The 27,991-nt window shown below is 39.0% G+C and overlaps 1 protein-coding gene across 5 annotated transcripts in view; it reads right to left on the reverse strand.

Annotated features, from left to right (window-relative positions):
* The window catches only part of ALG8 (ALG8 alpha-1,3-glucosyltransferase), a 40,062-nt gene that overhangs the window by 1,198 nt on the left and 10,873 nt on the right, over positions 1-27,991 (reverse strand). Inside the window, exons 4-13 of one of the 5 annotated variants that reach the window (XM_049619790.1) lie at positions 27,077-27,186; positions 24,687-24,754; positions 22,299-22,425; positions 21,938-22,041; positions 21,126-21,246; positions 17,883-18,022; positions 16,165-16,304; positions 14,713-14,810; positions 14,324-14,396; positions 8,973-9,487 (exon numbers count right to left, since the gene is read on the reverse strand). In XM_049619790.1, coding sequence (XP_049475747.1) covers positions 9,346-9,487; positions 14,324-14,396; positions 14,713-14,810; positions 16,165-16,304; positions 17,883-18,022; positions 21,126-21,246; positions 21,938-22,041; positions 22,299-22,425; positions 24,687-24,754; positions 27,077-27,186 — 1,123 coding nt within the window. In that variant the 3' untranslated portion in view covers positions 8,973-9,345. Of the gene's footprint in view, positions 1-8,972; positions 9,488-11,703; positions 12,341-14,323; positions 14,397-14,712; positions 14,811-16,164; positions 16,305-17,882; positions 18,023-21,125; positions 21,247-21,937; positions 22,042-22,298; positions 22,426-24,686; positions 24,755-27,076; positions 27,221-27,991 lie in introns of those variants that run through there. The other 4 variants (XM_049619780.1, XM_049619808.1, XR_007455327.1 and 1 more) reach the window with 4 other exon arrangements.

Raw genomic sequence — 27,991 nt, forward strand, 5'->3', positions numbered from 1 at the left:
TTCTTTATCCATTCATCAGTTGATGGACATTTAGGCTCTTTCCATAATTTGGCTATTGTTGAGAGTGCTGCTATAAACATTGGGGTACAAGTGCCCCTATGCATCAGTACTCCTGTGTCCCTTGGGTAAATTCCTAGCAGTGCTATTGCTGGGTCATAGGGTAGGTCTATTTTTAATTTTTTGAGGAACCTCCACACTGTTTTCCAGAGTGGCTGCACCAATTTGCATTGCCACCAACAGTGCAAGAGGGTTCCCGTTTCTCCACATCCTCTCCAGCATCTATAGTCTCCTGATTTGTTCATTTTGGCCACTCTGACTGGCATGAGGTGATATCTGAGTGTGGTTTTGATTTGTATTTCCCTGATGAGGAGCGACGTTGAGCATCTTTTCATGTGCCTGTTGGCCATCCGGATGTCTTCTTTAGAGAAGTGTCTATTCATGTTTTCTGCCCATTTCTTCACTGGGTTATTTGTTTTTCGGGTGTGGAGTTTGGTGAGCTCTTTATAAATTTTGGATACTAGGCCGTTGTCCGATATGTCATTTGCAAAGATCTTTTCCCATTCCATTGGTTGCCTTTTAGTTTTGTTGGTTTTTTCCTTTGCTGTGCAGAAGCTTTTTATCTTCATAAGGTCCCGGTAGTTCATTTTTGCTTTTAATTCCCTTGCGTTTGGGGATGTATCAAGTAAGAAATTGCTACGGCTGAGGTCAGAGAGGTCTTTTCCTGCTTTCTCCTCTAGGGTTTTGATGGTTTCCTGTCTCACATTCAGGTCCTTTATCCATTTTGAGTTTATTTTTGTGAATGGTGTGAGAAAGTGGTCTAGTTTCAATTTTCATTCTTTTTTAAAATGTTTATTTATTTTTGAGAGAAAGACTGCAGGAGGGGCAGAGAGAGAGGGAGACACAGAATCCCAAGCAGGCTCCAGGCTCCAAGCTGTCAACACAGAGCCTGATGCAGAGCTTGATCTCACGAACTGTGAGATCATGACCTGAGCCAAAGTCGGATGCTTAACCGACTGAGCCACCCAGGCACCCCTGTTTGTTTTATGATTTTTAAGCAATCTCTACCCTCAGTGTGGGGCTGGAACTTACAAACCTGAGATCGAGAGTCACGCACTTGGGGCACCCGGGTGATTCAGCTGGTTAAGCGTTTGAGTTTGAGCCCCACATCGTGCTCTGCTCTGACAGTGCAGAGTCTGCTTGGGATTCTCTTCTCCCTCTCTCTCTGTTCCTCCCCCACTTTTTCTCACTCTTCTCTCAAAATAAATAAATAAGCTTTAAAAAAAGATCGTTTTGCAATGTGGGGTCAACAATGCATTTTTTCCTTTTTTTAAATATATGCTTTAAAAAGAAACACATCTCATTTTAATGTAAATATACATGATGATTAGAAAGGTTATGAGAAGTCTTTCATAGATTTATTGGTCATCTGGGTCTTTTCTTCAGCAAATTGCTGGGTTTTATCCTTGGTCCATTTTGTTCCTTTGAATTGTCTTTTATTTATTGATTGATTTGTAGAATTCTTTACATATTCTTTTTTTTTCTTTAATTTTTTTTTCAACATTTTTTATTTATTTTTGGGACAGAGAGAGACAGAGCATGAACGGGGGAGGGGCAGAGAGAGAGGGAGACACAGAATCGGAAACAGGCTCCAGGCTCCGAGCCATCAGCCCAGAGCCTGAAGCGGGGCTCGAACTCAGGACCGCGAGATCGTGACCTGGCTGAAGTCGGACGCTTAACCGACTGCGCCACCCAGGCGCCCCTACATATTCTTTTTTTTTTAACATTTATTCATTTTTGAGAGACGGAGGGAGGCAGAGCATGAGTGGGGGAGGGGCAGAGAGAGAGGGAGACACAGAATCCGAAGCAGGCTCCAGGCTCTGAGCTGTCAGCACAGAGCCCTACATGGGGCTTGAATTCACAAACCATGAGATCATGACCTGAGCTGAAGTCAGACGCCTAACCAACTGAGTCACCCAGGCGCCCCGAATTCTTTACATATTCTGATGCTAATCCCTTGTTATATAGGTAGCAGATATCTTTTCCAAATCTTTTGTTTGCCTTTGAGCATTATTTATGGAGGATATTTTTTAAGTAATACAGAAGTGAAAGAATTGATTTAGTCAAATATATCAATCTTTTTTGTATGGTCTATGTTTTTCATATTGTTTAAAAATCTTTATTCCATGGTGCACCTGGGTGGGTCAGTGGGTTAAGTATCTAACTCTTGATTTTGGCTTAGGTCATGATCATTTGTGAGTTCAAGCCCTGCATCCGGCTCTGCACTGAGTGTGGAACCTGCTTGGGATCCTCTCTCTCCCTCTTTTTCTGCCCCTCTCACCCCCCAAATAAATAAACATTAAAAAAAAAAGAAATCTTTATTCTGTGATCATAAAGATATGACCCTATATATTTTTCCCAGGTTTTAATTTCTTATGTGTAAGTCTTTAATCAATTTGGATTTTATTTTCGTGTTGGGTATGTGGAATGTTACACATGAGAACTGGCCCAACACCATTTATTAAGTAGTTCATCATACTCACCCACCAATAATCAACTCCAACTCTATTATGCATCATGCTATCAGAAATGCTATAGTCTATTTATTTGTTTTTTAAAATTAAAAATCTCCAGCTTTGTTATGACATTATTGTGATATAACATAAATTAAAGGTATAAAATGTGATGATTTGATAGACATGTATATTGTGAAATGATTACCACAAAAGGGTTGGTTAACAGTCATAGTCTATTTCTGAACTTTATTTTATTCTACAGATTTCTTTGCTAATTACTGTACCTTTGTCACACTAATAGCTACAACTTTGTTTATTATTTACTTATTTATATTTAAATTTTAGTTAACATACAATGCAATATTGTTTCAGAGTAGAATTCAGTGATTCATCACTTACATACAACCCTCAGTGCTCATCACAACAAGTGTCCTCCTTAGTACCCATCATTCATCTAGCCCATCTCCCACCCACTTCCCTTTGTCAACCCAAGTTTGTTCTCTATCATTAAGAGTCTCTTGTGGTTTGTTTCCTTCTCTTCTCTACCTCCCTCCCATATGTTCATCTGTTTTGTTTCTTAAATTCCACGTATGGGTAAAATCAAATGGTATTTGTCTTTCTCTGATTGACTCATTTCATTTCACATAATACATTCTAGCTCCATCCACGTTGTTGCAAATGGCAAGATTTCATTCCTTTTGATGGCTGAGTAATATTCCATTGTATATATACCATATTGTCTTTATTCATTCATCAGCTGATGGACATTGGGCTCTCGACATAGTTTAATTATGGTTGATAATGCTGCTATAAACATTGGGGTGCATGTGCCCCTTCGAATCTATATTGTTGTATCCTTTGGATAAATACCTGATAGTGCGATTGCTGGGTCATTAATAACTACAACTTTGTAATATTCTTTTATTTCTGGTGGGGCATGTTACCCACATATTTTTTCAAAAGCTAGCTCACAGTAAATGTTAGTGGTTATTATTACTATTTGTACACTTCTATTTGTCCTCATTTTTAAAATCAACTTGTCAAATTCCCTGGAAAATCTCACTGGGGGTACTGATTAGAACTGTAATGAATTTATAAACTAATGTGAGGAGAATTGATATATTTAAAATGCTGAGCCTTCTCATGCATGGACATTGTGTATATGTCTCCATTTATTCAAATTTTCTTTTTTCAACGTTTTTTTTTTTTTTTTTAATTTATTTTTGGGACAGAGAGAGACAGAGCATGAACGGGGGAGGGGCAGAGAGAGAGGGAAACACAGAATCGGAAACAGGCTCCAGGCTCCGAGCCATCAGCCCAGAGCCTGACGCGGGGCTCGAACTCACGGACCACGAGATCGTGACCTGGCTGAAGTCGGACGCTTAACCGACTGCGCCACCCAGGCGCCCCTCAAATTTTCTTTTTATATCCCTCATTAAAACATTATAATTTTCTCCATAAAACTATTACACATTTTTGTTAGCTTGTCTCTAGGTATGTATAGTTTCTGTTACCATTGGGAATGATAGCTTATATTCGATTACTTTTTCTAAACGTTGATTAAGATGTCATTCTTATGTCTAGCATTTTGCTAAATGCTTACTAGTTCTAATAGCTTTCCACTTGATTTTGTTGGTTTCCTTGGCAACCCCTGCCTGTTGCCATTGTCAAACTTCGATTTTGCCAATCTACTGGTAGAAATGTTATTTCGTTATTGTTTTGCCATTCCTTGATTATTAGTAAAGTTGAATCTCTTTTCATATTTATTGAAAACGAATATTTTGACCATTCAAAATATTGACCATTCCAGTTTCCTCTTCTGTGAATTAGTTGATTGTTTATCTTTTATTCACTTTTCTTTTGGATTGGATTGTCTTTTTTACTGGCTGATTTGTAGTAATTCCACAGATACTCTCAACACTAATGCAATTTACTGTTTTTATGTAGGGACATTTATCCATTTTCTTTCTTTGTGATTGTGCTTTGTGTGTTTTGTCTAAGAAAACTTGGTCACCCATGACAATGTCCTTCTGCTCTCACGTTCAGTTAAATTACCCTAACGAGAATACCAGTGACCTCCATATTATCACACTCATTGATTTTACTCAACATCTCAGCAGCATTAGACACAGTTGTCCTCTTCATACTCTCAATAACACTCTCTTCCTTTAGCTTCCAGGACACCATGCACTCCTAATTTTTCTCTTGCTTCACTGGTTTCATTTTCTCGGTTTCCATCCTCTATTTCTTCTCAGCTTGCAAAGGTTAGATTTCCTCAAGACTTGTCCTGGGTCCTCTTGTCTTTACTATCTCTTCTCTTTCCTTGGGTGACATATCTACTTCCTTAGCCTTAATTATCATGTATATATTGATGATTCTAGCATTTTTTTTACTCTAGCCCAAACTCTCTTCTGAGCTCAAATGATACATCTATTCTCCTACTTGAAATCTCTGCCAGGATATCTTACAAACATCTCAAATTAAGTATGTCGAAAAATAAAAGTCTTCTTCACATTGAAAAAAAGTTTTAAAAATCTTCAAGTATAAGGAACAATATAATAAATACTCATATACTCACCATCGTAACATTTTGTTGTATTTACTTCAGATTTATGGTTTCCTGATGTATATACACAGATGCACACATTTGTATATATTCTCCTTCAAAGATATGTAAATAATACAGTACGAAGCTAAAATTCCTCTTGGCCTCAACCTTAAGTCCCAGTCTTTTTCCTTCCTTCCTAGAGGCAACCATGATCCTAAATTCCATATGTATATTAGTATCCATATTAATGTTAATAAATGAATTCATAAATAATATAAAACAATTTTTGTGTGTGGTTTTAAAGGTCTACACATTCTGTATATATTATCTCTGTATAGATATTATATAAGTCCAAGTAAAAGAGTTTCAGAATATATGAATTTTCAATTTTACTAGATATCACCAAGTTCCTGTATGAAAAGACTGATCCAACTTCCATTTCCATCCACAATATGTGTGAAAGTAGCAATGTTTTCTATTGTGACACTAATTTTTGCCAATCTGATGGTGAAAAACGGGAGCTCAATGTTGTTTTAATTTGCATTTCCCTATTATCCAATGAAAATAGTTATTTCCCATTTGAGTTTCCTTCTGTTTCGTTGCTTGTTCATATACTTTGCTTATTTTCTTTAGAGTTGTCTTTCTTTTTTATTAAGATTTTATTTTTAAGCACTCTCTGCATCCAACATGGGGCTTGAACTCACAACCTGAGATCAAGAGCCACAGTCTCCACCAACTGAGCCAGCCAGGCACCCCTAGGATTGTCTTCTTTTTTTTTTTAAGTTTATTTGTTTATTTTTGAGAGACAGAATGGGAGGGAGAGAGAGAGAGAGAGAGAGAGAGAGAGAGAGAGAGAGAAAGAGAGAATAAGCGGGGGGAGGGGCAGAGGGCGAGAGAATCTCAAGCAGACTCCATGCTGTCAGTATAGAGCCTGATGCAGGGCTCGATTTCACGAACCGTGAGATCATGACCTGAGCTGAAACGAAGAGTGGGACATTTAATGGACTGAGTCACCCAGATGTCCCCTGGAGTTGTCTTTTTAAAAATGATTTATAGAAACTTCTTGTGTGAGGTAATATGAATCCTTTCCTATATATGTTATAAAATACTCTTCCTTAATCTGTTGTCTGTCTTGTAACTTTGTTTATAAGGCTAGAAGTCACAGAAGTTAAAATTCTGATGTAGTAGGGGTGCCTGGGTGGCTCAGTCGATTAAGCATCCAAATTCAGCTTGGGTCATGATCTCGCAGTTTGTGAGTTCGAGCCCTGCATCTGACTCTGTGCTGACAGCTCAGACCCTGGAGCCTGCTTTGGATTCTGTGTGTGTGTGTCTCTCTCTGCGGGCCCCACCCTGCCCCCCGCCTTGCTCACACTCTGACTCTCTTAAAAATTAATAAACTTAAAAAAACTTTTTTAAATAAAAAAATTTCTGATGTAGTAAAATTTGTCAATCTAATCTTTTTCTTTTTTTAATAATCTTTTTCCTCAAAATTTTTTAAAATGTTTATTTTTTTGAGAGAGAGAGAGAGACAGAGTGCAAGCAGGGGAGGAGCAGAGAGAGGGAGACACAGAATCCAAAGCAGGCTACAGGCTCCAAGCTGTCAGCATGGAGCCCGATGTGGGGCTCAAACTCACTGAGATCATGACCTGAGCCGAAGTCGGACGCTTCACTGACTGAGCCACCCAGGTGCCCCTAATATTCGACCAATTTTTAAATGCACATAGCTTTCAACACAGAAACCACTTCTAGAAATTTAATCCTATAACATGTGCAATCCTAGCGCATGTGCAGAGTAAAGTATACTGGAAACAAAGGTCCATTGAGAGGAAACTTGTTAAATAAATTATGGTCCATCTATACAATGGATAACTTAATGGACAGACTTGAAAATGGCTCCCAATTATCTCTGCCTCTTGGTACTCAAGCCCAGTGTAATCCCCTCCTCTTTAGTGTAGGTAGGACATGTGGACTTCCTTCTAATATACAGAATGGGGCAAAGGTGGCAAGAGGTCACTTCCATGATTACATCACATAACATACATCTGTCTTGCTAGCAGACTCTCTCCCTTGCTGACTTTGATGAAGTCTGCTGCTCTGTTGTGAGTTACCTTATGGGGAGGCTTACACCGCAAGGAACTGAGGGTAGCCTCTACCCAACAGTCAGCAAGAAACTGAGGTCATCAGTTCTACAACCCACAAAGAACTGCATTCTGCCAGGACTGTGTGAGCATGAAAACAGATCTGTCCCCAGTCAAACCCTGAGATGAGAACATAGCTCCAAGGTGTCACTGGAGCCTGTGAGAGACCCCAAAGCAGAGAACCAGATAAGCTTGGGCCTGGATTCCTGACCTACAATTTTGAGATAAGAGATGTGCTTTTTCAGCCACAGAGTTTGTTACACAGCAATAGATAACAGATACAGATATTATGCAGCTGTTAAAAAAGCATGATGGAAAAAAAAAAAAAGCATGATGGAATTTTATATATACCTATAATGGAATGAACTCCAAAATACATTAAGGAAGAAAAAGCAAGGTCATAACAGTGTGTGGAATGGTATCGTTTGTGTGTTTATAAACATACAGATATGTCTGGTGTCTCTGGAATGATATAAGATATTGATGGCAATCGTTGCCCTGTTGGTAGGGGAACTGGGTGGCTGGGGACTTTTTGAATTTTGCTCCATGTACATGAAAATCAATTCAGAAATTTTTAAACCCTTTTGTTCTCATTGTACTCAAAATAAAATTTAATTTCTTTACAATGGCGTAAAAGACCCTGCATGACTTGGGCCTTGCCTACTTCTCCAACTTCAGCTCATGCCACTCTTTCTGGCTTTCAGGACTCTCCAGTCACTAGAATATAAACTCCTTGAAGGCAGAAATATGTCTCTGTTTACCTTTTGATCTCTAGCACGTAGCATAGTACAAAATACTCAGTAGGAATTCAGTGAATATGTTTTTTGTAATTTTTTAAAGTTTATTTTTATTTTGAGAGACAGAGAGAGAGCGAGAGAGAGAGAACACAAGAATTCACATGCATGGGGGAGAAGCAGAGAGAGAGGGAGAGAGAATCCCAAGCAGGCTCCTCACTGTCCACCTAGAGCCCAACGCAGGACTCAGTCTCACCAATTGTGAGATCATGATCTGAGCCGAAATTAAGAGTTGAACACTTAACTGACTAAGCCACCCAGGTGCTTCTGTGAATTTTTTTTTTTAAAGGAATAATAAATGAATTTGATTTCCAAAGTTTTAGGAAGGGTAAAAGAGGTAATGACTAGAAGAGTGCTTGGCACTCAACAAAAGAGGACACAATATGGGATTTTCCTTTTGTGTATCACTTGAAAGGCTGTCATAAATGGGAATAGGGCCTCATTATGTACTCCTCCAGAGACTAACTAGTAAGTGTCATAGGAAGAAAAATATTAATTCAGCATTAAATGCCCTAAGGAATATGGGAGGGGCTGTTTTATGAAGTGGTGAACACTTCCACACTGACCATTTATTGTCAAGAAAACTGTTAAAAATGTGCCGAGTAATCATCTGAGAGCCTTTCTAGGATTCTAGAGTTCTGTGATTCTGTACATAGGTATATTTCAGGTCCTGTCCTTTTCATAGGAAATAGGCATATTGTTTTTTGTTTTAAATATTTTTTATAGTTTATTTATTCTGAGAGAGTGAGCATGAGTGGGGGAGGGGCAGAGAGAGAGGGAGAGAGAGAGAATCCCAAGCAGGCTCCACACTGTCAGAATGGAGCCTAATGTGGGGCTCAAACTCACGAACCATGAGATCATGACCTGAGCCAAAGTCAAGACACTTAACTGACTGAGCCACCCAGGTGCCCCTATTGTTTTTATTTCTGACTCCTGGGACCAAAACAGAAAAATTGGTACATTTATCGATCTTTCTATTAAACGGGCATGCTGAATATGGGACTTCATTGTGAGATAGTAACGGCTGTACTGACTCAAGTTTTTGAGGTTTATAGGTTTGCTCTAATCTCAGCTGCCATCAGCACAGTAGTCTGTTTCTTTGGAGCACCAGAAATGAGGTAGAGGGGTCAAAAGATTTGCTTTTTACCACAATCATGACGGAAATGTAATTTCATCAAACTACTCAAGAGTAGTTTTTCAAAGGCCATATTTTATTGGAATGCTTTCCTGCTCCATTAGCTGCATAACAGCCACATAGACTGTATGTAGGGGGCAGTTCGCTGACACTGAAGTGCTTCCTTCAGAAAGAGTAGCTTCAGGTGGAGGTGATTAACAAGGACACCATAGCAGTTTCAGGCTGGAAAGGCAGTGCATCTTCCCGGTAGCTCCCTGCTGGTTCTGGCTCTACCCCCCTGCTTGGGTAAAGATACTGGGAGCAACAGTACCAAGTCCCTCCCATCTTTCTTTTCTTTTATCTTCTTAAAGCTTGGCACACTGCATATAAATTAAACAGCAGGTAAAAAAGGAGTTATTTATATACCCTATTTAAATTTTGACGGCAACCTTAGCTTGTTCTTGACTTTACTTACTTCTAGATTTCAAAACATTTTGAACAGCACTTTGGTTTACTTAGGAACTGCTGAAACCTAGAAATTTGTTATTGAAAGCCAGCCACATCTTGCAAAGTTTAAATATATGAATACGAAGTATGGTACTTGGGAGAATTCTGGGCCATAGGCAGGAGTGTGGGTTCGAGTCTGTGTGGCACCAACAAGATATTCCTGTCTCTGGAGCAGTTTCCCTCCTGGTAACGTAAGAGGTTGCTTTATTTTATTTTTTAAATGTTTATTTCTTTTGAGAGAGCACAAGCAGGGGAAGGAGCAGAGAGGAGAGAGAGAAAATCCCAAGCTGGCTCTGCGCTGTCAGTGAGGACACTGCCATGGGGCTCAATCAATCCCATGAACCGGGAGACCATGACCTGAGCCAAAATCAAGAGTTGGAGGCTCCACCAACTGAGCTACCAGGTGCCCCTTGAGGTTGAATTGATTTAAAGAAACTGTATTTGGACTTTGAACTCTTTGTCAAACAAAAATTTATGCAAAGCCCAATATATGAAATAGATTAAAGCATATTTGCTTTGGTGGAAGATGGGACAGGGCCCAGAGCCTCTGAGGCAACTCCCAGGAACATCCCATGCTCTTCGGAACATTCTGGAAATCTCTGCACCACATAGGCTCTTCCAGTTCTGCCATCACAGAACAATCTACAAAGTACGATTAAATTTGGCCTTGTTGATATGCATCCAAATTCAACTTCTAATTTCTTTCTTTTTTTTTTTTTTTTTTTTTGCTTGCACATCAATTGGCCAAGATGTGAACTACACTTAATCTCTTGCATTAATGCTGGTATTAGTAAACACTTAGATTTATGGCCTGTGCGGTGTGCTTCATTCATTCAACTGTGCCAAAAACTGGGGCTATTAAGACAAGTGTGGTCTCTGCTCTCAAACTGCTAGTACCTCCTGGGGAAAGAAGATAAACGAATTAATATTAGATGTAGACTCCCCAGCATGGGAGCTCACACATGGTGAGGGTACTCAGTTCTGGGGCATGGGGAGAGAAGGTTGAGGCAGAGGAAAGGATTCATAAAAATATCAAGTGATATTTATTGCACATTCATGTGTCAGGCAGCATTCTAAATTTTTTGTAATCATTTTAGAGACAAGGAGATTGAGGCAAAGGATGGCTACATAACCTGGCTGCAGATAAAAAAATGATGGAGGCAGGATTTAAGATCAGGCTGTGTGACTCTGGGGCTCCTATTCTTAATCACTACACCGTACTACCTGCATATTCATACATAGGGTAGCAGTTAAGTTTAATTTTGATGAAGTACGTACAATCACATGACAGGGTAGGAAAGTCAGCCGAGAGACAGGAAGCAGAATGGATGAAAGGGAGCAGAGGCACAAAGCAGCATGGCACACTGGCAATTTGCAGTTGTTAGGACAGCTGGAACACAAAGTGTGAAGGGGACTGTGGTGAGGAAAATAGGCTGGAGGGGCTATGCTTCTCTCCCCCTTTGGCAAAATCTCCATCTTTATCTCTGCAATGGACTCAAAAGATGTCTCCAGAAAGTTGAGTGGATTCAAGGGATGGGATAGCTGGATTAGCATCGCAGGATGCCATTGACTTGGACTCTGATCTTCTTAGAGGATAAGGGGTAAATAAAATGTGTGAAAGGTCCTGGTGTTGGCTGGATAAACGCTGGCTGAATTTGTGCAGCAGATATTCGGCAAACTGGGGTCGTGGATAAAAAGTGTGTGTGAAGGACTCTTCTAGAAGGGAGAGGACATGGCCAGGCTGCAAAAACCACTTAAGTTTGTTCATATGACGAAAGTTTAAGAAGTGGCAGCCTTATCAAAACTGCAGAGCTTGCTGTTAGAATAAATGAACTGTACAAGATGTCCTTAACTCAACGCAAGCGTTGATATGCTGACAGGCCAAACCAGTTCATTAAGTATTCACCCCCTGGCTTTGTGAGTATTGTTATTGTATAATTTCAAAAAAAAAAAAAAAAAGAAAGAAAGAAAGAAAACCAACAACAAAAACCACCTCTTGGAACAAGGTGTATAGAATGGGGACAGAACATCACCTGCTTGTGTGCACACGCCAGTAGGAAAATATAGGAGCGGATAATGATCCAGAACATTCTTGTTCAGAAATACAAAACAGCATTTTATTTCTATTTCCCTTAGCACATGATTCTAATTATGCTTTATAGCCTGACAATGGTCATCACAGGCTACAAATAATCATGTTGTTGGTAGACTCCCTGCTTGCTGTGAGCAAGCACAGCAGTCTGAATCATCTCAGATGACTTGAACAGGGCAAGGCGAGATTTGTTTCAAATGTGCTTCATTGCTTAGGGAGGATAAGTGGCTTCTCACCATGGTGACAATCACGTCGCTAGGCTGGGCAAGGCCAAGTTTAGAAGAATGGTCTTCCAAACAGAACTACTGAAATGAATGGTTCATGCCACCAGCAACTTTCTTCAAGTTCTGATTAATTTCCCATGAAATAATTGCTTGGAAGACATCCAAGCAGTTCCTTTATTCATTGTTTCTTTGTCTTGCTGGAAGGAGGGTCAGACAACACTGAAACATACAGTTTGAACCAAGCATATGTGATGCCGGCTGCACAATACACTGAGGTCAGTAACAAAGGGATAAAGGGGTACTTCAGCTTCCAGGAGGTGAAAGGGAATACAAATTCACAGAAGACTTCCAGAGGCCCCAAGCCAAGGAGGTAGAAAGTTTCCAACCAATTAAAAAGAGGTTTTTCTTTTCTGAAGACAAAAGGAGAGAAAAGTCTCATTTTAAACAAGTTATCCTGGTTTAGCAAACATCTCTCAGCTGAAGCTTCCCACCTGCACCGTCCTGATGTGAATGATAGCCAAAGCCATTGTCAAAAGAGGTCATTCAATTTCACATTTAGAAAAAATGGAGAATGATATACCGCTGCACTAGCTCAACAATCCAGATTTACCCAATCGTCATCTACCCATGCTGTCGCCTCAGTGAAGCTGCTGAGAGAACCAGCTCTGCATCTGGGGGAGGAAAGGGAGCTGGATGCTGTGACGCTGATGTAAAAAAATGCTACATAATAGGTAATTGATGGTTTTCAAGACGCTTTTGTTTTGGTAAAATAACATACAACTTGCTATTGAACCATTTTTAAGTATGCCATTCAGTCCCAGTAAGTGTATTGATAGTGTTCTGCTACCAACATCACTATCCACTTTCAAAACATTTTCATCACCCCAACAGAATCTCTGGAAACATCAAGCAATAATCACTCCCCATTCCTCCTCCCGAACCTCTACTCTGTAACCTCTAATTTACTTTTTGTCTCTATGAATTTGCCTGTTCTACAGCATTTATATAGTATTTGTCCTTCTGTGTCTGGCTTAGTTCACTTAGCCCATGTTTTCAAGGTTCATCCATGTTGTAGCACACATCAGAACTTCCTTCCTCTTTCTGAGTGATCAGTACTCCACTGTATGTATACAGCACCTTTTGTTTGGCCATTCATTTGCTGATGGACACTTGGGCTGTTCCCACCTTTTGGCACAGTGAATAAAGCTGCAATGGACACTGTGTACAAGTATCTGTTTGAGTTCCTCTTTTCAGTTCTTTTGGGTATATACTAACAGTGGAATTGCTGGGTCATATGGTGAGAACTGAGTTGTAATATAATTGAGTATATGAGGCTTATGGACATAATCAGATATGAATCATAAAGGAGCTTTAAAAAAATTATATGGATAACATTATATTAAGTTGAGAAGAGAAAAAATTCTACCCATAATTCTATAACAAGAATTTTTACATATATTTATTTAAAAATATTTTTTGAAGTAGGGGCGCCTGGATGGCTCAGTGGGTTGAGCGTCTGACTTTGGCTCAGGTAGTGATCTCACAGCTCATGGGTTTAAGCCCCACGTCAGGCTCTGTGCTGACAGCTCAGGCCCTGAAGTCTGCTTCGGTTTCTGTGTCTCCCTCCCTCTCTCTCTCTCTCTCTCTCTCTCTCTCTGCGCCCCTCCCCCGCTGGCACTCCCCCTCTCTCTCTCTCTCTCTCAAAAATAAACATTAAAAAAATTTTTTAAAAATATTTTTTGAAGTTTATTTATTTATTTTGAGAGACAGAGAGAGCAAGCAGGGGAGGGGCAGAGAGAGAGGGAGATAGAGAATCCCAGGCAGATTCCGCATGTCAGTGTGGAGCCCAATGTGGGGCTCAAATCCCTGAACCATGAGATCATTACCTGAGCCAAAACCAAGAGTCAGACGCTTAACTGACTGAGCCACTCAGGCGCCCCTACACATATATTAGCTTTATGCATCTATATTTATGTGGCTTTACTCACAATGCATATTTTACATTCTAATATTAAGTTTTCATATAAGGTTTTAATTTAAGTTAGGTAGTCCCTCCTCAAACAGTCCTTCAGTTAAAGACATGAACTATGTTGTCATGTCAGAGTGATGTGATTATGGGTAATTCGTCCCTAAAAAAATTCTGGCAGCTTTTTGGGCTCAGGTCATGATCTCATGGTTTGTAAGTTCGAACCCCGCATTGGGGTCTCAGCTGTTAGTGTGGAGCCTGCTTCACATCCTCTGTCCTCCTCTCTCTCTGTGCCTCCCCTGCTCGTGCACTCTCTCTCTCAAAAATAAACATTGAAAAAAAATATTTTTTAAAGGCTTAACGGACCATTTAGGAATAAACATTTCACAACAGCAAACATAATTTTAAATGTACTCTTTTGGATTACCTGAATAGAGTCTTCAGTGAGGAAATACTATAGGTGGTAAATAGTAACATGAGTAAGATTTTAGTGGGAAGTTCTGTTAAAAGAAAAAAAAAATACAGATGATAATTCAGTTGATCAGAGAAAGATATATGATACTCAAGGCAATATAATAAGCACACTGGCACAGCTATATAGTGTTAGCAATGCTTTTTGAGCTTAATGATGCATCTTTGTGACATCTAAAGATACTGAGGATTAGAAACAAATTAGAGGTTTTATTTAAGAGCATGGAGGAGCTCTCTCCTTCCAAGAGATTTTAAGATCATTTAAATGAGATATATTGATCTCTAGGCCCTGATGAAAAAGGCATGGCAATCAAATCTCTCTCTCTAAAATAAAAAGCTGTTTACCTGGTGCAGTGAAGAGCAGAGGGAAGAGGGAATAATGTCCCGTTGTGGTCAGAATCAGAAAAATTGAAGCATCTCCTGCTTTTCCCACAGAAAGAAGGCTAAAAATAAAAATTCTTATAATAATTCCTTAAAACAACAACTGAAACTTACACTTGCAGCAGACAGCTTGAATAAACGGCATCTATTATTTCTAGCACTGGCTTATGCATAAGCTAACGTACTGATCTTTGCTACAAGTCCAATGTAATTGAGAATATTAATTTCGTGGGAAAATTTAAGCAACTGATGGAAGAATGTACCACACTGAATTGGGGAGTATTGAAAAAGAGTCTTGCTTCCCTGAGTAACTGCCTTCCTCACAGAAAGGGACATGGTGGGACTAGGAGCTGTCTAGTCCCAGGGAGCAGGGAGTCCCTAGTAGCCAGGGAGACAGGACTTGGGAGTTTAATTTCCAGACCTGGAGCTCTCCTCTTGGGCAGTGCCCCATGCCTGATGGTGCTTAGTATGACTTCTAATTAAAGACATTAGAAGTTTTGTTCTATTTCTTAATTTGGAAACTCTACGTTGCTGAATGAATCCAGACAAGCCATATACTGACGTGACAAATTTGCTTAAGCTTCCTTCAGAGCTTAATGATTTCTCTCAAGATTTAAGAAAAATCTCAAGGAAAAAAAAGGCTAATTCTAATATCATCTATCTATCGGGATTTAATTATATGCAAAATGGACACTACTGCATTTAATTTTTTTTTAATTTTTAATTTTTTAGCATGGTACAGTGAAAAGATCATAGGAACCAGCATCATAACATTCAGGTTTAAGTCCTAACTGTGCTACTTGCTAGCTGTGTGGCTTTGGATAAGTCATTTAGACTCTCTGAGCCCAGTTTCTGTAGATGTTAAGACGGGATGATATCCATTTATCCTAATTACCTTAAAGGTTGCTGTGAGGCTCAAAAGAAAAAAAAATGCAAAAAGAAAAAAACCCAACCAAACCCCTCTTCTCCCCACCAAAAACCACCTCAACAAGAGTTCTGCAAAATGTGAAGTTCTGTACAAATATTAAATTTTACTCCATAATGGACTCAATCATTACTCTAACAACACTAAATAAGAAACCATGAAATCTTATTTTCGCCAATGAGGTGACGCCAAAGCCTATGCTTTTCTATACCATGCTGCCATTCAATATCCAGATCTAACACCTTGTATCATGGTTCTTAATTGCTGTAGTACCCTTAACAAAAAACAGCAGTAACTGTGTGTGCATATTCCCAGGCCCAGCGATCCCAAGTTAAGCATCCCTGTCCTGTCCTAGTATAAATCTATTCCTTTGCCTAGTATAAATCTATAAATCTTTGCCTTTGCCTATCCCACTGAACATGTCAAATGGAAAACAACAGGCTCATTACGAAATCTGCCAGAAATGCCGGCTGACTGAGTTATGTGCTTACCTCATTGGGAGAACTGCAAGGAGTATGGCTTTTTCATGGACGTGCCACCCAAATAGGAAGGAGCTCAAGGCACAAAGAATCAGACATCGCAGAAAGCCTCTGGGCCCTTGGGGTTTAAACCAAAGACAGAAAATAGAGGGCTAGAAACAACAGGCAAAGATAAAACTTCAGTATCACTCAAAATAGGCTTTACAGAAACATTGTTCAGGCGAATACAATTTATATCATCTCTGCAAACCAGTACATCTTAGACTATTCTCCCTTACACTGGGTTAATTCATCACCATGTGAACACTCCACCAGAAGTTATAAAAAACTACACAGGGGGCACCTGGATGGCTCAGTCAGTTAAATGTCTGACTCCTGATTTCAGCTCAGGTCATGATCTCATGGTTGTGAAATCAAGCCCTGAGTCGGGCTGTGTGCTCACAGCACAGAGACTACTTGGGATTCTCTCTCTCCCTCTGACCCTCCCTGACTCATGCACACTCCCTCTCAAAAACAAAACAAAACAAAACAAAACAACAACAACAAAAACTAAAAACCTACTCAGAAAAGAAGGCTTTGGAAATACATATTTAACTCATTAATAATTCTGTTCAGGGCACCTGGGTGGTTCAGTCAGTTGAATGTCTGACTCTTTACTTTGGCTCTGGTCATGATCTTGCAGTTTCATGACTCTGAGCCCTGTGTTGGGGGGGCTCTGTGCATGGGGCCTATTTAGGATTCTCTGTCTCCTTCTCTCTCTGTCCCTCCCCTGCTCACGGTCTCTCTCAAATAAATAAATAAACTTAAAAAAAATTAATTCTGTTCATCAGAATTAATAATGAATGACTGATATCAGGTCAAACTACAAAAGTTCAAAAACATTTTGAGGCTAATAATAAATTAGATTTTACCATATTAATAAATACATACCTAGCTGTGTGGGCTGGATTGTAATTTATAATAAAACTAGGGGCTTCCATACGCAGCTTACGAGGCTGACGTTTTAGAAAGTTTTAGGCAGTTAGAACATGGGAACAAGTAGGCCAGCAGAACTTAATTACCCATCAGCACTGCCACTTAATTACGCGGGGTCAGGTATCTTAATAGGTTTGGTCTTTTAGAAACCAAAATTAAAGCTGAGTATAATTAAAGTAGAATTGAGTTATTTATACTGAATGCCATTAAAATCATATCATGAAATTGAGAGCACCATGATCACAAACAAAAACAGCTATGAATGAAGTCTCTAACACCATCTGAGTCATGTTAGTTTCAATGTTTGACACTCAAAGAGCCACTGTTGACTCTCTTAACTCATTGTCGTTATCAAGACAAAATATCCACGCCCAGGCAACTTTGGATTTTTGACCAGTTAGCCACGGATGAAAACAACAACAGAAACCTGGATGTTCCCACTACACACATTTTCCTTCTCCACAGTGCAGTCCTTGGCCCTTCCTCTCTGGGCTTTTCTTTTTTTCCCATCAGATCATGAACAAATGATCTAACAGCCACAGCAAGGATCTCTCTCTCAGAGGTCTTACTAGTAATCTTTCCTTAAGGTGCTCAAAATTATTCTAAGAATTGCTCTGAAATACCTCAGTCTGCAGCAGGATGACAGCTATGGTATTTGTCCTATAGTTGGAAAAACCTGAAAGATGAAATTAACCAGCCACACAAAAGAAAAGCAGAGAAAACTCAAGAAACGAGTACTGTGGGTGAATTCTTACCAACATGGCAATCAGAGTGCAGATGAGGGTGGCCAAGGGAGTCACTGAGGGAAGGACTGTGTGTTGGAACTGCTGAACCAAACCACTTGTCATTGAGGCCTTGGGAATTTTGTTGGGATCAAGAAGTTTCAATTCCAAACCTAGAGAATAAGTAGATATTTTGTTTTATTTTTATCAATATTTGGTCAACCAACTCCTCGAGAAAAAAAAAATCTACTAAATCTTATTGTTACTTCAAGGTCGAGCTGTATTAAAACTCAACTCTGTACTATTATTCTACCTAAAATGCCTCTGGTCTTGAGATCATATGATGCAAAGCAGCTTTTTGCACTGGAACAGGGAATTCGTGCAGACGGTATGAATATCAATCTGCTCTCTCTCACCTCTAAAATGAAGCAGGCTTCTAAAATGCAAGTCTGACCATGTCACATCCCAGCTTGGAATCCTTCATTGCCTATAAAGTCCATATTCCCAAGCACGGCATAAACTGTCTTCCATGATCTAGCCCCTTCCTCTCCAATCTCATATCCTCCGCTTGATTAAATGTGGCTTGGCCACAATGAATTGACATAGCACTCTCCACACTTGTCCCCTTAGCTTAGAATGGCCTAATCACTTCTCTAAGTTAACTCCTAATTCACTCCCTCATCTGAGAAATCTTTTAAATAAAAAAGTAGAGCTGATTTTCTTGTGGGCTAGGTACACACATATGGACTCTGTACATGTCTCTATCTAGTGTTCACCCTACTGCCCTGTATCTGTTTATGCACTCATTTCCTCCACTGTATTGGATTTCTTAAAAGCAGAAATGATGATTAATCCATTTTTATCCCCAGCACATACGTGTTCAAGGAATAATTAGATGACCAAGTCTGAGGATGATGATGCAAATCCCATCCCAAACTAGCTAATAGGACAGCCAAGGACAGTCTGAGCACGACCTTGTAGTAGACAAGGTCTACTGAAAATCAGTGAAATGTGGGGAGGTGTACACTACCAAATTATTTTGTATTCATTAACCTCTTTCCTTTTCCCTTCAGTCTGATGATTCTCTCTTAAAGCTACCGCCACTGACCAAGACATCTTTTTTTAAATATATTAAATATAATTTGTTGTCAATTGGTTTCCATACAACACCCAATGCTCATCCCAACAGGTGCCCTCCTCAATGCCCATCATCCACTTTCCTCTCTCCCCCACTCCCCATCAACCCTCAGTTTGTTCCCAGGATTTAAGAGTCTGTTATGGTTTGCCTCCTTCCCTCTCTGTAACTTCCCCCCCCTTTCCCTCCCCCATGGACTTCCGTTAAGTTTCTTAGGATCCACATGAGTGAAAACATATATCTGTCTTTCTCTGCCTGACTTATTTCACTTAGCATAATACTCTCCAGTTCCATCCACGTTGCTACAAATGGCCAGATTTCATTCTTTCTCATTGCCAAGTAGTATTCCATTGTATTTATTAACCACATCTTCTTTATCCATTCGTCAGTTGATGGACATTTAGGCTCTTTCCATAATTTGGCTATTGTTGAGAGTGCTGCTATAAACACTGGGGTACAAGTACCCCTATGCATCAGCACTCCTGTATCCCTTGGGTAAATTCCTAGCAGTGCTATTGCTGGGTCATAGGGTAGATCTATTTTTAATTTTTTGAGGAACCGCCACATTGTTGTCCAGAGCGGCTGCACCAGTTTGCATTCCCACCAACGGTGCAAGAGGGTTCCCGTTTCTCCACATTCTTGCCAGCATCTATAGTCTCCTGATTTGTTCATTTTAGCCACTCTGACTGGCGTGAGGTGGTATCTCAGTGTGGTTTTGATTTGTATTTCCCTGATGAGGGGTGACGTTGAGCATCTTTTCATGTGCGTGTTGGCCATCTGGATGTCTTCTTTAGAAAAGTGTCTATTCATGACCAAGACATCTTTGAAGAGGCAGATATATAAGATAATGTACAGCCTAGTTTCCTCACTCGGACAAGGAAAGTGGCCCTTATACCTCATACCTGGTTATTTAAGGTTTTTGAATATAAATGTTAAGACATTCCTTGTAAGAGTCCTTGAACATCAAGGCTGGATTCACAGTGGGTGAGGGATAATACCAAATTATGATTTCCTTTAAGTATGCACCAAAACAGTGACAGCAGCTACTTGTGCCAAGAGCTTTGTAGCCATTACTTTCAGACCCCTGAGGCACAGAGAGATGTATAACTTGTCCAAAGTCACACAAGTGATAGGTGGTAGAATTAAACTCAGATCTGTCTGGCTACAATGCCTCTGCTACTAACAACCTAGCATTTTTTTATTATTGCATGTTTCTTACAACATAGTGCATTGGTACAGTTACTTACATTATCCTCTTATTGTACTCACTAGAAGAATCAAGTGACTTGAAGAATGCCACAGAGCCACTCATTTATGCAGGTGGGCCTCCAACCAAGTCATCAGACTCTAGATCAGGAATTGGCAAATTCTACCTTGAGGGCCAAATCCCCAGCCTGTGACTAATTTTTGCATAGCCCGAAGCTAGGAAGAGTTTTTATATTTTTCAAGGTGGTAAAACAAACGAACAAAAACACCTTATGTGGTCTGCCAAGCCTAAACTATTTACTATCTGGCCCTTTTTTTTTTTCAGACAAAGCTTACTGATCCTTTGGGATCAGGAGGATCTCTTGATCCTCCCCATTTCCCATTAAGCTAGGCTATATTCACAAACTACTGTGAGTTATTCTAGAGTGAATTATTTTCAGTAGAACCATCTTAAGATATACATTATTATTATTATTATTTTATCACAACCCAAACTTAAAAGCCTAGCCTAGGTTTCCCATTTCTTCTCATCTCATGCATGACTATCATTTTCCTTACTGATAGAACACCTAGAGTCACAGCTTATACGGTCTTCTTTCCTTCTGCACACATTTAAGTTTAAAAGCAGAGTTAACTGCTGAATAACATTTTACTCAAGGCAAAAATTACCTTTTAAAAATGTCTAAATATTGTATTTTTTTTTCCAAAGCAAAGGATCAACCTCATTGCCACAAATGGTTTTTATAAGGAACACAGCCTGTCTACTACACTGAAACCTTAGTCCCTAGAACTGCTCCCCTGTTTATTCTGAAAGCTGAAACACAAGGCTGGAGAACAAACAGTTCAGCCACATTCAAAACACAAAGCAGGATTTTCCATTTCTCAGTATGACTTGTCCAAATCCATCGTCTAAGTAAGAAGGCTGGCTACTATACCTATGATGGAGAGCACTTTGTCCAAAGCATTGTACAAAGCCCAGAAGTTTGGAGCCCAATATGCATGGCAGAGGCCCCTCTTGAAAGGGAAGAGTCGGGACAAGACTTGAGGCAGTTGGTTCTGTAGAAAAGAGATTAAACAGTGACCGATCTTTTCCAAATGCAAAAAGAGAACTAAAGAACCATCTGTGACATAGCGTGTAGAAAGTTCTAGTCCTTGTTCCCTCAAGTAGTTGTGTGATCCTGAGCAGTTCACAGAACCTCCTCTTGTCTAACCTACTCATCTGTTGAGTGGGACAAGATATGCTGAATACCAGTCCAGTACTGCTATGAGATAATTATAATAAGGGAAGAATTTACGAGCTGCAAAGGAGGAGACCCCAGGGTGAGGGAAAAAGGGGAAAACGAAAAATATTCATCGAACATCTATAATATTCTAGGCACTTTGAATGTTGTCAGTGAATGACTATGCAACACCATTAGTATTGATTTTGGAGTTACAAATAAATTATCACAAGTAAGCAAATGAGCAAATAAGGAAATCTGCGAACAATAATCATCAATTCTGTGTGTAAGTGTGTGTGTCTATGTGTGTGAAAGACATATAGTTAAACATGTAAATACACAGATACATATTTGAATGTGAACCAAAATGTCTGAAAGACCACATTCTGTCTTTGGGGAGTCATACTGGGGAAGAATCAGAAAAAAGTAGATTTGCTTCTTTTATACATTCTTTATTATTTTTTTCTAAACAACAGCAGCAACAACAAAAAACATGTATTACTTAATTTAAAAAATAAAAGACTTACCAAGGCTAGGAAGGGACCCAATGAAAGAGCAGAAACTAAAAAAACAATCAGTCCTAGAGAAATAACACGGACAAAGCTGAAACTGTTCCATCGGATGGATCCATCTACAGAAAAGGAACATTACCGTTACCAGGAGCATGGAAAACCATAACTTATACAATGTGCTAAAACCAGAAGTATCCCCTGATAGCACACCAGCCTTCATGATGTGACAAGAGCACAGAAAAGTCAAAATGGTCAAGGGTTTATAGGATCAATAAACGAGAGACATCTGCTGTGCCTCATAAAATCCTCTCACGAAGCAAGCTACCAAATCAAGGAAAAAGAAAATAAAGGTTTTGTTATTGTCACTAAAACTTGCCTGGTTTATTTGCAGTGAAACAGTAAGACCGTAGCAGGTATACACCATAAGCCGGGGCGACATAGAGGTAGATGTGCTTGAAGTGTAGAAGAACAGCAAAGAGAAATGCTCCTTCCATATGCCTTTTCTAGGAGATTTAAAAGGGAAATATCACTTTAAAATTCAGGGTAAAATAAATGTAGTAATGTAGTATCCTGGTTGGATCCTGGAACAGAAAAATAACATTAGTGGAAAAACTGGTGAAATCTGAGTGCAGCACCAATGTTGATTTTTTAGTCTTTTTTTGTTTTTTAAGTTTTAATTTTAAGTCCAGTTAGTTAACCATACAGTGTTATGCTGGTTTTAGGTGTACAATAGTGTTTTTTAGTCTTGTTGAAAGAATGGACTATGAAAGTGTCATAGTTATGTAAGATGGTGACATGAGGGGAAAATGGGTGAGGGGCACAGGGACTCTCTGTACTATCTTTGTTAACTTTTCTATAAACCTAGGACTATTTTTAAAAAATTAAGTTTATTAAAAAATAAAAAAACCCTGGAGACTGGTTGCATAACAATGTGAATATACTTAAAACAATACTAGACTGTACACTAAAAAAATGGTTGATAGTTAATTTTATGTGTATTTCAACACAATTTAAAAAATACATATTTTAAAATCTATGTTCTGACATGCTTAATGAATGAAATCATCTGGGATATGTTTCAAAATAATCTTGTGTGTGTTTGTGTGTAGATCACTGTGCTATTTTTATTGTCTCTACTTTTGTATATGATTTAAATTTGCTATAATAAAAAGGTTTTAAATTTCAGGCAAATATTCTACATGCAATATAAGGAGAAAACAGGCAAGTGATTCTAGTTAGTTTTTATATTGAGCCTAGTTCATTACTGCAACAAATATTTATTTAATACGAAGCTTGATGCTAAGGTACAGGACACATTATCATAAAAACACACCCCAATGCTCCTTAAAGATCTGAAGCCCAGAGAATTCAATCACTCTCATCCCCTGGACCTGGGGATGAGAGTACGAAAGAATACATATGATGTTATGCTACCAAAGAGCCACCTAAATCTGGTGTTATAGATCAGGTAACATATAGTACTATCAGGCTGAAGACACCGGGTACAGTACTTGATCCTAACAAACTACCTACAAGAATTAAAGGTATTCTGATTTAAAACAAATAAACAACAACAACAAAAAATCCCCAAGTTGACTATAACTAAATAAATCTGAATTCTACCTACCTCACAGGAATTTGGGGATCAAATGAGATAATGTTCCTGTGGTTCAGCAAGGAAGCTGCCAAAGGGGCCATGAAAGGCCAGGTTCCTTCTCTCACTGTCTCATCAGGGTGTGCTCTAGAATAGATGAGTGAGGAATGATAAAGAAAAATAATGGGTTGTTTCCAGATCTCTGATCACCACTTTTTCAACTTAAGATTCAGAGAAGGTCTAGCTAGACTTTATTTAACAATCATTCACTGAATGCCAATTATGCTCTAAGTGCTACAAGGCTTTTTATGGTTAAAAGACAAAAACTTATCCAGACATTTATAGTGGACAAAGAATTTTAAAGCAGATTATCAAATTTGATCTTTCCAAAGTCCCTGTGAGGTAGGGGGCCCCCATTTTACAAATAAGAATGTAATAAGAGGTACATTTCATTTTATGGATGCAAAAACTGTGGCTGAGGGGGTTAAATGACTTACTTTCGGTTAATGGTTCCCAAACCTGACTGTGAATCAAAATTCCCTATAAATTCCTAAATGCCAGTGCTAAGGATTCTTATCCAGCATACAGAGAGGTGACCCCAAAATATGAACTTCTGATTTCTTCCTCTATAAAGAGGAGGAAAATAATGACAATAATTTCATAGAATAGTTGTGAGGTTTACTCAATAAGATATTATATATAATGTACCTAACCCAAAGAAGCCAATGCATTTGTGTGAGCCCTGTCTGAGTCATACAGTTCATTAGGGTCAGTCAGGATTTCAACTCAAATCTTCTGATTCCAAATCCCATACTTTCCATTACACTATGCTATATACTTCTGACGATGAAACCCCACCATCAGTTATTATATTGTAAAAACTGGAGACTTCATTCCTAGGTAAATGATTCCAGCCAAATACAGCAACACAAGTTTATTTCAGGCCTGCCACCCTCTAACAAGTTTCTAGAGTCTATGCGTAAAAGGAAGAAAATTATTGTCAAAAGAGAAGATGGGATTTATGAGAAATATGCAATAAAATTATCTATAGTGCTTGACAATTCAAAACAGTTCATCAAATAAGTCTACCCATCACCAACTTATTGTTGCCTTTCAAAGCTCAAAGTCAGACTTAAGGGCAAAAATCTAATCAGCCTATTTTGTATTTACCTGAAATAATCGTGCAATGGAGAGTAGCATTAATCCAAATAAAAAACCATTGTACTGGAAATGAATATCTGGACTTAGATTAAGGAAAGACAACAGAGGATACCAAATTTAAGTTGAATTGTGCCAGCAGATTGAATATAAAAATGCAAATGCTTTCCTAATAGGTAAACTAAAGACAAAAATATTCCTCCAGTTTGAACTTCTCATAAATGTGTTTTCTATAAACAGAGTCAAACCTTAGACAAACTCTAATTAAAATGTATATAGTGCCTGGGAATGCAAGCTGGTGCAGCCACTCTGGAAAACAGTATGGAGGTTCCTCAAAAAACTAAAAATAGAATTACCCTACGACCCAGCAATTGCACTACTAGGCATCTATCCACAGGATACAGGTGTGCTGTTTTGAAGGGACACATGCACCCCCATGTTTATAGCAGCACTATCAACAATAGCCAAAGTATGGAAAGAGCCCAAATGTCCATCGATGGATGAATGCATAAAGAAGACGTGGTATATATATACAATGGAGTGTTACTCTTTTCAAAAAGAATGAAATCTTGCTATTTGCAACTACGTGGATAGAACTGGAGGGTATTATGTTAAATGAAATTAGTCAGAGAAAGACAAAAATCGTATGACTTCACTCATATGAGGACTTTAAGAGACAAAGCAGATAAACATAAGGAAAGGGAAGCAAAATAATATAAAAACAGGGAGGGGAACAAAACAGAAGAGACTCATAAATATGGAGAACAAACTGAGGGTTACGGGAGGGGTTGTGGGAGGGGGGATGGGCTAAATGGGTAAGGGGCACTAAGGAATCTACTCCTGAAATCATTGTTGCACTATAAGCTACCTAATTTGGATGTAAATTTTAAAAAATAAAAAATAAAATAAAATAAATGTATATAGTGCCAAGGATTATATAGGGGATAAAAAAAATTATGTTTAAGAAGAAAACCAGGAAACTTTCCCATGTTTTTTCTATCTTAAAGACCTAGCAGCTACAGGACAGGGAGTTTTCTGGTTTTGTTTTTTGAATTAGGGATGAGAAAGGAAGGGACCTAACAGCTACTGAAGGCCACTGGCATGCAGCACCCCCTCGTTTATAGTATATATACACAATCTTAGTAAGCCTCACGACGAACTTGTGAGGACATCAGAGCTCAGAGCCATTAATCTACACACGGCCTAAAGCTACTGCAATGCCATAGCTAAGAGCTGAGTCCACGTCAGACTTGAACCAAAGTGTGGGTGTTTTCCTCACACATGGCTACCTTTATGAAAACTGTAAAATATTAGGCTCCTGTCGTTAAGATTTTAGTTTCATTCGTATCTTCTGGATTTAAGAACTTTGCCTGTTAATATGTGGTAATCTAAGGTGGTAGGTAGAAGAGCATGAAAGTCTGCCTGGTCCCATATGTAACACTGAGACAGGCCCTTTCCTAGAAAAGGTATTTAGAATAATGTGTTCTAAAACTATGTAAGATATATGTATCTGATGAATCTAAAGACAGTTAACAAATCCCAGTATATTGCTTTACTGATGGTTTAACTGGTTCTTGAATATCACCACTAGCTTTTCAGAAAAAAAGTGCTCTAAAAATCAGTGTCTGCTGCTAGGAATTTACCCAAGGGATACAGGAGTACTGATGCATAGGGGCACTTGTACCCCAATGTTTATAGCAGCACTCTCAACAACAGCCAAATTATGGAAAGAGCCTAAATGTCCATCAACTGATGAATGGATAAAGAAATTGTGGTTTATATACACAATGGAATACTACGTGGCAATGAGAAAGAATGAAATATGGCCTTTTGTAGCAATGTGGATGGAACTGGAGAGTGTGATGCTAAGTGAAATAAGCCATACAGAGAAAGACAGATACCATATGGTTTCACTCTTATGTGGATCCTGAGAAACTTAACAGAAACCCATGGGGGAGGGGAAGGAAAAAAAAAAAAAAAGAGGTTAGAGTGGGAGAGAGCCAAAGCATAAGAGACTGTTAAAAACTGAGAATAAACTGATGGTTGATGGGGGGTGGGAGGGAGGGGAGGGTGGGTGATGGGTATTAAGGAGGGCACCTTTTGGGATGAGCACTGGGTGTTGTATGGAAACCAATCTGACAATAAATTTCATATATTGAAAAAAATTAAAAAAAAATAAATAAAATTACTTTCCAAGTGAAAAAAATAAATAAATAAAAATCAGTGTCTGGTACAGTTGGGAGAACCCATAGAAACCATAGTTTTGGGAACCCATGGACCCACCCCACACCCATTTTCAAAAGCAGCTCACATTTCAGAATTACCACTGAAGAAATAATTAATCTCATACTTAGTATATATCAGAGTAAGTAAGGGAATAGTGCAGAAAATGTCAAGGATACGGTCCACGATTAGCAACCCGAAGTTCCACAGCAGTAACACTGATAGAATAAACTTTGGCTTCTCTGTAAGTTCTTTACCTGCTTTTTTCCCATCAATGCATTTACAGCACCTACAGTGGAACACCAGGAAGGAAGCAGAAAGAGCTTTTATCTTCATTAGAACATCACCATACCACTACAGAGTACACTCTGATACACTTAGACATATTTTATTAGCTATTCCTGATAAACTGCCCATGCTGTTCTTGACTGCTTAAAAAGGTGACAGCAGAAACAAAGACCTCAGGGTCAGTTCCGTGTCTCTTTTTCAGCTCTGCTGATTTGAAACAGTCTTCATTTAGTAAAATGAAAAATAAACAAATAGCCACCATAAACTCAAAGGGAAGGATTTTGAAAGTTGAGAGGGCACACACTATTTAGTCCTGAAGTCTAAAAAATGCAGACCATACCTGAAACTAATATAACAGTGTAACATTGTATATCAACTATAATAAAAAAATGAAGACCAGAATAATATGGTACTCTAAATTATATATCATAGCAGCCAAATTAAAAATAGAGCCACGAGGAGCACCTGGATGGCTCAGTTGGGTAAGCGTCCGACTCCTGATTTTGGCTCAAGTCATGGTTTGTGGGTTCGAGCCCTGCATTGGGCTCTGCCCTGACAGCACAGAGCCTGCTTGGGATTCAATCCCTCCCTCTCTCTCTGCCGCTCCCCTACTTACTCTCTCTCTCTCAAAAATAAATAAATAAACATTTGAAAAAAAATAGAGCGGGGTGCCTCAGTGGCTCAGTTGATTAAGCTCCAACTTTGGCTCAGGTCATGATCTCACGGTTCGTGAGTTTGAGCCCCATGTTGGGCTATGTGCTGACAGCTCAGAGCTTGTTGACTGCTTCAGATTCTATGTCTCCCTA

This window comes from Panthera uncia, chromosome D1 (genome assembly GCF_023721935.1).
Source record: "Panthera uncia isolate 11264 chromosome D1, Puncia_PCG_1.0, whole genome shotgun sequence".
Classification (NCBI taxonomy): domain Eukaryota; kingdom Metazoa; phylum Chordata; class Mammalia; order Carnivora; family Felidae; genus Panthera; species Panthera uncia.